Here is a 10532-nt window from a genome sequence, read left to right on the forward strand (position 1 = left end):
AATAATGTATGTTGTGGTAGAAGGATAGATATGCGATATTGGTGTGTACTTTGTCCTCGTCATCTATAAGTTTTTTTTTTAGTTTATAGCATAATACAGGTCTATGTAACAAAATATAATGCTGGCATAACTCTTTTAATGCACAACTGTTGCTCCCTCCAAGTCTCAGTTTATCAAAAAACTGCTGTGAATGTAAACATTGAAGTGTCATCAAAGCCTCTTCTTAACTACATATAAAAGACAACTGAGAATTGAATAGCTTTTAAGTTCTTTTCTTCTTTTTCAAAGGGAGGAGACCTAAAGCTACTTAAGACTTCATTTGGCAATCACAAGTAGTTTAAGCTCACACCTCAAGCCGAGCTAGTAAATAAAACCAAAAGGTGACCCAAGCTTAGGGGACGATTTTGTATTTAAAACAACCCTTTGATGTGGACATTATCAATAGTCTAAAAGACATTTAAGTGGGGAAATTCAATTAGTTTAAGGGTTCCTGACACCACTTTTGTGTTGTATTAAGATTACAATCTAAGCAACCTCTTATTGTAGCCTTGGCCCCAAGATACATTTGACCTGTCTCCCCCATGGATATAAAAGTCTGGGCTGTAAATGTAGAGTCCATTCTGGAGGCAATATTCGGAATCAGACATGGAATACTCATTGTTTATGAAGTTCGTCATCTACAGTTCATGTTGCTTCTTGTGTGTTGCTTGTGAGTATTGTATTTTTTTCAGTCAAGAAATACATATTTATATTTTTTTCAATTATTAGCCCATGCGCTCATTCCCTATTGTAAATCAGTGGATTCAGCATGTTCTTCATCTAACCTAAACCATTGGAAAATATTCCATATACTATGCAATCCTATGTGCTTTCTTACACTGAACAAATGTCTTGCACCCTCCGCAGATGACGCTGTGATGAATAGGCCTCCTGACAAAAGGAATTTATTTACAGAGCGAGGATGCTGTAAACGACAAAGTAATTTTGCCTATATTGGACAGGGTAAGTAGACGGGTATGGAGTGCCTGGTGCTGCATGACTTGGTGATCTCTCATACACTCTTTGTTGAGTCTAATATAATATGATTTGTGCGTTTTACACTACTGTTCTTGTTTTTCTGCAGATATATCAGGCAGTCCTGTAAGTGTGGATGTTGGAATATGCAGATCTCACTGTGGAGTCCCTCAAAGATTCAATTCTTACAATTCTGGGTTTCCAGGGCTTCCAAAGCATTCATCAATGCTGGATTTCCTGAAAAATAAAAAGGTTAAAAATATTTTATGTACCTATTTGTATCATATTAGCTTTTTTCATGCTTGTGACCTTTTGTATTTAATATATCAAAAAGTAGATTGGCACTCGCCACATAGTATGATAAAATAGCTGTTTATTTTCTTTCCATGGCAGAGAGGTATACAAAAGGAAAAATATACGGCAGTTCTGTAGGCTATGGCCGTTTCCTGCATGGGGTGCTTTATCAAGGTAGCTGCGTATGTGAAAATTGCTATTTTATCATACTATGTGGTATGTATCATACTATGCATGCGTTTTTACCGCGATTTGGTGCGTTTTTGGCTGCGTTTTGCTGCGTTTTTGATCTCTGCGTTTTGCTGCGTTTTTCCAATGCATTGCATGGGGGGAAAACGCAGAAAAACGCAGGAAAGAATTTACATGTCCATTTTTTTTTTCAAGCTCAAAAACGCAGCTTAAAACTCATAGACTGTGCTGGGGAAGCAAAGTCATGCAGTTTTGAGGCCAAAAACGCACCCGAAAAACGTGCAAAAACGCCGCAAAAAACGCACTGTGCGCACATAGCCTTAGAATCTCACTACAAATTCATCAGTTCTTCTGATTCCATAGTTCTTTCAAACAACTAAATATATTTGACCCTCATTACAATCATCATGTACAATTCTATCTGGTGTTATAGTTACGAGAGCGAATGCCTGACACAACGCTGACATCAAGCTCGGAGCCATCGTGCCCCCACGAAACAAGCTGTCAACCAATAAAGGTTGGATTAGAGAGGATTTTGCTATTCCAGGGAATTAAAGAAGTGGAGGTGATTGAGGACTGTCAATGCAATCCCACCCCACAAGAGTGCATGCGAATGCCATTTCTGAAGAGCTTCTTCCCAGAAACACCCTTTGAGTCAACAGTGGATGTTGGGAAATGTTCGAGCCCTACAGTCAGTTCAGGTATGGTTAACGTGTGACAATACATATCTAATGAACTTTACATGCTTAGGTTTTTTGTTAGAAACCTAATGAATCATGAATATGCAAATGAGCATAATTTGTAACCAATATTGAGATGAGCATTGCAATGATTAAAAGATTACATTGCACTCGGTTCGAACAACAATTGTAAGCTACTGGCTTTTCACATTTGACTTCTATTGGTCTAAGAATATGGTGTAAATAATGTGCACTATATTCCTGTTACAGGTCTTCGATGTGCCCCAATTAAATTTGATACAGTAATTGTTGAAAGTCCAAATGGAGCTGTGGTAGCCCAGACTGTGGAAACGTGTGAAATAAATGAGATATGCTACAGGGTCACCTATTTTGAATATTACTATGAAGTTATATATAATACCAAAGGTATCAAAGAAGATAGACTTAAGGTAATGGATCTATTTAAACTCATTTATAGCAATGTATCATTAGTTGTCTGCAAAGAGTAAATACTGTACCTTTGTATGTTAGCAGATATGGTTTATTATGTGTAGCATATGTGGTGGCTGAGCTATATTTTACATGTAACCGTAAAAGGCTCATCTTAAACAGGACACAAAAGATATGCACCTATCCATCTATGATTCCATATATCTATCTATGATCTATCTATCCATCTATGATTCTATATATCTATCTATCTATGTATCTATCCATCTATGATTCTATATATCTATCTATCTATGATCTATCTATCCATCTATGATTCTATATATCTATCTATGATCTATCTATCTATGATCTATCTATCTATCCATTTATCTATCTATCTATTATCCATCTATCCATTATCTATCTATCTATCTATGATCTATCTATGATCTATCTATTATCTATCTATCTATCCCTCTATCTATCTATGATCTATCTATTATCTATCTATCTATCTATTATCCATCTATCCATTATCTATCTATCTGTCTATCTATCTATCTATGATCTATCTATGATCTATCTATTATCTATCTATCCCTCTATCTATCTATGATCTATCTATTATCTATCTATCTATTATCCATCTATCCATTATCTATCTATCTATCCATCCATCTATCTATCCCTCTATCTATGATCTATCTATTATCTATCTATCTATTATCTATCTATCTATCTATTATCCATCTATCCATTATCTATCTATCTATCTATCTATCTATCCATCTATCTATCTATCTATCTATCAATCCATCAAGCAATCAATCTATAAAATAAAAAATCAGAGCAGCACAGAACCAGCACTGTGAGTGGTAAGGCATATCAGACAATCACTCCAGTTGTTTCCAAGCTTGAAAAAGGTTCTTAGGGATTGAAACGTCACTAATTCATATCGACTAATACAATTCTTTTTTTCATTCAGTTTTTGGAGTGCAGCCTTCCTTATTATTCTTCTATCCATCTTTTTTGGTTCTGGTAGGCTTTATGACCTTAATTATGTTTGCTGCTAGTTCAATATTTTTCTTTAGATTTATGTATATAAAAAAGAAAAAAACTGCACCAGTAATATAAAAAAGGAGAAAATGGCCAAGCCTGAATAATAGTGACAACAAATGGATGCAGCACTCCAAAAATAGTGAAAACTATAGGAATTTAATGGCTTAGGCTTGAGAGAGACATCTATCTATCTATCTACAGTACCTATCTGTCCCTCTATCTATCTATCTATCTATCTATCTATCTATCTATCTATCCCTCTATCTATCTATCTATCTATCTATCTATCTATCTATCTATCTATCTATCTATCTATCTATCTATCTATCTATCTATCCCTCTATCTATCTATCTATCTATCTATCTATCTACAGTACCTATCTATCTATCTATCTATCTATCTATCTATCTATCTATCTGTCCCTCTATCTATCTATCTATCTATCTATCCCTCTATCTATCTATCTATCTATCTACAGTACCTATCTATCTATCTATCTATCTATCTATCTATCTATCTATCTACAGTACCTATCTATCTATCTATCCATCTATCTACAGTATCTATCTATCTGTTTGGACTGGTCAGTCTGTCTGTCTATCTATCAATCTCTATCTATCTGTCTATTTATCATCTATTATCTATGTATCATCTATCTATCTATCTATTTATATCTCTCATCTCACTATCTATCTACCGTATCTATATCTGTTATTTCTCTATCGATCATCTATCTAAGGTATCTATTTATCATATCACTAGCCATCTACAGTATATATATCTACTGTATTTATATCTATGTATGTATCTAGCTATCATCTCACTATCTATGTAGCAATCTACAGTATCCATCTATCTACACTATCTATATTTATCTATCTATCTATCTATCATCTCACTATCTATCCCTCTATCCATCTATCTATCTATCTATATATCATCTCACTTTTTACAGTATATATCTGTCTATAGTTCTGTCTTTTTATCTTACTATCTACAGTATCTCTCTATCTATTATCCCTCTATCGGTTTAGCAGCTATCTATGTATCTACGTATCATCTCACTATCTTATCTAGCTATCTATCTACAGTATCTAAGTATCATTTTATTTGCCATGTATCTTTTTACAGTATCTATCACTCATTTCACTATCGACTGTACCTATCTATATATCTATCTTTCTATCACCTTACAAACTACAGTATCTATGATCTCTATCGCCTATCTATTTAACAGCTATCTACCTTTTTATCAACTCGCTATCTAGCTATTTACAGTATCTATCTATCTATCTGTCTGCAGTATATATGTACCCTATTTATCATCTCTCTGTCTCCTATCATTTATCTATTTATCATCTCACTATCTATCTGTCTACAGTATTAATCTATGTATCATCTATCTATCTACAGTATCTATCTATATATGTATCATTCTATCTATTTATCATCTATCTATTTACACTATCACTCATCTTACTATCTATATATATGTGCCCCCACAGTCCCCACCTTGGATGTGCCCCATCCATCCTTCCTACAGTCCCCACCCATCATCCCCACTGTCTCAGTCCCTAATCTACACTTGCTTTGGCAAAACTAATTTGTATTTGGTCCTGCCAATAAAGCTTATTTGATTTGATTAGTATGTATTTTTCTATCATCTTACTATCTATCTACAGTATCTATAAATTATCTATGTATTTATCTATCTATCATCTCTATCTATTATCTATCTATCTATCATTTATATGTCTATGTATCTATCATCTCTCTATTTGTCTATCTACAGTATATCTATCTATGTATGCATCTGTCTATCTATCTAATGTATCATCGATCTCCAAAATGTTTTTATCTATTTATCATCTCTATCTACAGTATATCTATCTATCATACTATATATCTACACTGTGTTCCAAATTATTATGCAAAAAATATTTTTTCATATTTTCCTAAATTAACTTTATGAATTGCAGTCATTGTTATTTTCCGGTCATCTACTATTCGAGTAGAATTGAAATGTTTTTGATCAAACTGCCTATGAAAACAGTATATTTTTAAAAATAATAAACAGTCAAAATGCACTTAAAATGCATGTTCCAAATTATTACGCACGGCAGAGTTTTCAACCTTTTTATTTTTTATTTTGAAAAACAAAATGGTCAATTGTGAAATTCTAAGCATTATCAGCTTATTCCAAAATGAAATCAAACAGTTTTCAAGTCAAAACGTAATTCTAGGTGATGTTACATTTGCACATATGACCCCTTGTTTGAAAGAAGCTTCTGAACTCTCTCGTCCAGTGAATTTGTCAGTTTTTGGATGGTTTGTGCTTCAATTGTTTTGCATGTGGACAGAATACCCTCCCAGAGCTGTTGCTTAGATGTGAACTGCCTCCCGCCATCATAGACACTCCTTTTGATGATGCTCCAGAGGTTCTCAATGGGGTTGAGGTCAGGGGAACATGGTGGCCACACCATACGTTTGTCCTCTTATGCCCATAGCAGCCAGAGATGCAGATGTGTTATTTGCAGCATGAGACGGTGCATTATCATGCATGAAAATGATCTTGCTGCGGAATGCACGGTTCTTCCTCCTGAACCATGGCAGGAAGTGCTGTTTTAGAAACTCCATATAGATTATGGAGTTCATCTTTACCCCTTCTGGGATCCTAAAGGGACAATCTCTCTCCCCATGATTCCAGCCCAAAACATTACTCCACCTCCTCCTTGTTGGCGCCTTAGCTGTGTGTTCATGGGGTGTCCATCAACCAGCCATCCTCCACTCCATCCATCTGGACCATCTAGCGTTGTACGGCACTCATCGGTAAACAAAACAGTTTGGAAGTCAGTCTTCATGTATCGTTTGGCTACTGGAACCGTTTCTGCTTGTGTGCAGTGGATAGAGGTGGTCGACAGGATGGCTTACGCACAGCTGCAAACCTCTGAAGGACCCTGCATCTTGTTGTTCGGGGGACATTGGAGGCATCAGCAGCTTCAAAAACTTGTCTGCTGCTATGACAAGGCATTTTAGCAGCTGTTCTTTTAACCTGACACAATTGCCTGTTGGAAAGAGTCCTCAATTTCTCCTTATCAGCATGCACACGCGTGTGCTGTGAATCAGCGACGTACTTCTTGATTGTGCGATGATCACGATGAAGTGTCTTGGCAATGTTGATTGTAGTCATGCCTTGACCTAAATACTCCACAATTTGTTGCTTCTCAGCAGCCGACACATCTTTTCTCTTTCCCATTTTGGCAAAAAATGTAGACTGCTTAATAATGTGGAACAGCCTTCTTAAGTAGTCTTGCCTTTATTTGGACACACCTGCCAAACTAATTTGCACAGGTATCTGCAATTGCTTTCAGTGATACAAAGAGCCCTGACACACATCACCAGCAATGAGTTTAAATGACAAACAAAAATTTTCTGACCTTATCACTCCTAAACTCTTTTTGCATAATAATTTGGAACACAGTGTATTTATCATCTCTTTATAAATCCATGTATCTTTCTATCATACTAGCATACTATATATATATTTATCATCTATCAATCTGTATCTACTTATCTATTTAACATCTCTCTATTTATCTATCTATCATACTATCTATTTTCTATGTATTATCTATCATCTATTTATCATATCTATATATATGTCTTTTTGTCCTTATTCGTTTTTTTGTAGAATTCATTTCTACCTATTGGTGTTCCTATATACGAGGGGCGATCCAAAAGTAATGATAATCAATAATAAACACAATGAATATATTAAAAAAAATATATATTTTTCTACATAGTCTCCTAACAAGTTTATATATTTAGTCCATCTCTTTACTAACCTTAGAATTCCCTTCGAAAAAAATTCTTGATCTTGACCGTCAAAAAAATCCCCAACAGCGGTTATCACGTCGCTATTGTCGTCAAATTTCTTGCCCCGGAGGTGTTCCTTGAAGCGAGGAAAGAGAAAGAAGTCACTGGGGGCTAGATCTGGCGAATAGGAGGGGGGGTGTTCCACCAGTTCAAAGCCCGCTTCTTGAATGGTTGCCATGGCAACTGCAGCTTTGTGAGCCGGCGCGTTATCTTGGTGAAACAGCACTCCAGCCCGCAGTTTGCCGCGCCTTTTCTCTTTGATAGCCTCCCGCAATCTTCTTATTTGTTCTGCATAGTAGGAGCCCGTAATAGTGGCTCCCTTCTCCAAATAGTCCACCATAATAATTCCTTCAGCGACCCAAAAAACGGACGCCATAACCTTCCCTGCTGAGCTTGACACTTTGAATTTCTTCGGCGTCGGTTCGTCGGCTCGTTTCCATGTCATCGATTGTTGTTTAGTTTCGGGATCACAGTGGTGGATCCAGGTCTCGTCCATGGTCAAAAAACGTGACAAAAAATTCTCCTTGTCTGCTTGGAACTTTTCGAGATTTGCTATTGAAATGTCAACTTGTTTCTTCTTTTGCTCGTCGGTTAACATTTTTGGCACCCAACGCGTGGAGACCTTTCTCATATGCAATTCTTTTGCAAGGATTCTTTGAATACTGCCATATGAGATCCCTGTGACCTCAGCTACATGCCTGATAGTCACTCTTCGATCTGCCAATACAACTTCTTCAACTTTTTTCACGTTTTCTTCATTGAGAGACGTGGATGGGCGTCCTTCAGGATGTTCATCTTCCGTTGATGTTCTTCCCAGGTTAAATTCCTTGGCCCAGCGTGCAACTGTGGAATATGGAGGAGAAGAGTCCCCCAATGTTTCCACCAAGTCGCTGTGTATGTCTTTGGTAGTAATTTTTTTTCAAGCAGAGGTATTTGATGACAGCTCTGAGCTCGTTTTTTTCCATTTTGATGTTCACTCCTTGGCAGTTCATATTCAAATGAATGTAGCTCCCGGGAATCGTGGCCTATTTAAGTGTTTTTTTTTTCCTGGACTAGTGGGTACCTAAGAGAGAAGAAAACATTTTATTTTAATTTCTGTCTGCAATAGAAATAATCGATTATCATTACTTTTGGATCGCCCCTCGTATATGTCTACCTATTCATCATCTCACTATATATCTATTTCTCATTTATCTATCTTCTATCTATCTATCATTCTATTTATCATCTCTATCTATCATCTGTTTGTCTATAATCGATCTATCGTGTTTATCATTTAGCTAACAATCTTTTTGGAGTCCGCAGTGGTCAGAATGCTATTACATTAGAAATTTTATTTTTTGCTGGATAAAGACCTTTTTTAGCTGGATTTTGACAATGCTATCTCTGTTGGAAGCATTTTGGTACTGTGCAAACAGTGTTTGATATGTAGAAAGGTTTCTACTAAAGCAAATGAGTCTTTTGTAGTTGTTCTTTCTATTGTGTGCAGTAATGGAGATTTGGTTTCAATGACTTTGTCTTGTAAATCCTCTAGGAAATTGATGTAGGACGATGCTTAGGAGGTTGTTCATCAGGAAATCACTGTCTACTCAGGTAAGCATAGCTTGACTCCCTCCCATTTCTAACAGTGTCTTATTTCCTTTACTACCTTAATTCATCAACAGGAAGCAAAATAGTTTTTAAGGATCAATGTTGAATAATAGTCTTCAATGTATCTATCTATTATCTATATCTATCTATGTATTATCTGTCTATCTATGTATTATCTTTCTCTATCAAATCAATCTATCTATATCTAATCTTAAAATGTATTGAGCTTTTTATTACAAGCTATAGTTTCCATATTGTGTTTTGTATATTTTTGGCCCAACTTCCTGGAGTGGAGGTTTCGTATGTTCCAAAGCTTCCTAGTATCTTAACATTTGTCATTCTTTTAGGGATTCTCGAAACAGGGACCACTGTTTGGTGTGGGCTGAAGGATCAGGCAGTGGTTGTCTACCACAGGAATATGAAACCCATACTTTCAGAAGCAGAAATGGACACATACGCTCTGTTCTAGCCATTAAGACGTGCAAATGTAAAGTGTAAAAGCTACAATACCATTTATTGGGCATTATACATAGAAATGAGTGGAACGGTTACACTGTTTAGCTCATGAAGCGGTGTTTTACCTTCTCTTATCACCAAATATACAGAAAAGATGCTGCTACCTTCTGTAAAGTGTGAAGTTTGGGAACTCCAAAGACTCACTGATTTAGCACTGTTATTAGTGGTATGAGATATACATGCTCAGATACTGTTGCTCTATACAAAGGCACTTAAGTCTAGGTGCCTATATGTCAATACAACATTTTTGGCTGGCACTAGATGTAATTTCTTACAGCAAACATCAGTTGTGGTTTTTAGATACTAAATTCATTGGACACATTTATCAGAGCTAGTTCTTATGTACGGCTCTGTTCACATCTGCACATTTGTTTCCATTATAAATATAAACCACAGTTCAATAAGGGTTGTGTCACGCAAAAAAGTCCTGGATGTCATCAACAAACCTTACCGTCTTAGAATGGGACCCATTATGTTATTCAAATATACCAGTCATTTTAACGGGCAAAATATGCATGAAAATAAGCTGCACTATTTTTCTTGTGTAAAATAACTGATTATTTAATTGAGGCTCCTAACAGGGTTTCTAATGCTTATCTCAGCAAAGTGTACACTAAAATATTGTAAATATTGGAATTTTTAGAGGTAAATATAAAATGTAACATAATTAAAAAGTGTCCAGTTATATATTTGTGGATCTCATTTTATTATAGGGCTTTGTTTTGCTGAATTAATGAAAATCTGTTACTTGACATGAATCTATAAAGTTTCTACCTGACCTAAATGCCACTGTTCTCCTGAATTTGGTGTTCTTTTTTTCATGTGCCTCCTTGTCATACAAGGCAACATGATCCTCAAGAAGATCCAGAAAAGAATTTAGA

The 10532-nt window shown here is 35.8% G+C and overlaps 1 protein-coding gene across 1 annotated transcript; it reads left to right on the plus strand.

Moving 5' to 3' along the window:
- Positions 1-645: 645 nt before the first annotated feature.
- Positions 646-9633, plus strand: LOC142258681 (uncharacterized). The gene is made up of 7 exons (XM_075331309.1): positions 646-709; positions 907-1002; positions 1124-1266; positions 1931-2198; positions 2448-2626; positions 9080-9138; positions 9483-9633. Exons 1-7 carry the CDS (start codon positions 646-648, stop codon positions 9631-9633), a joined length of 960 nt encoding a protein of 319 aa, XP_075187424.1.
- Positions 9634-10532: the final 899 nt, after the last annotated feature.

This window comes from Anomaloglossus baeobatrachus (assembly GCF_048569485.1).
Source record: "Anomaloglossus baeobatrachus isolate aAnoBae1 chromosome 1 unlocalized genomic scaffold, aAnoBae1.hap1 SUPER_1_unloc_5, whole genome shotgun sequence".
NCBI classification, from domain to species: Eukaryota; Metazoa; Chordata; class Amphibia; order Anura; family Aromobatidae; genus Anomaloglossus; species Anomaloglossus baeobatrachus.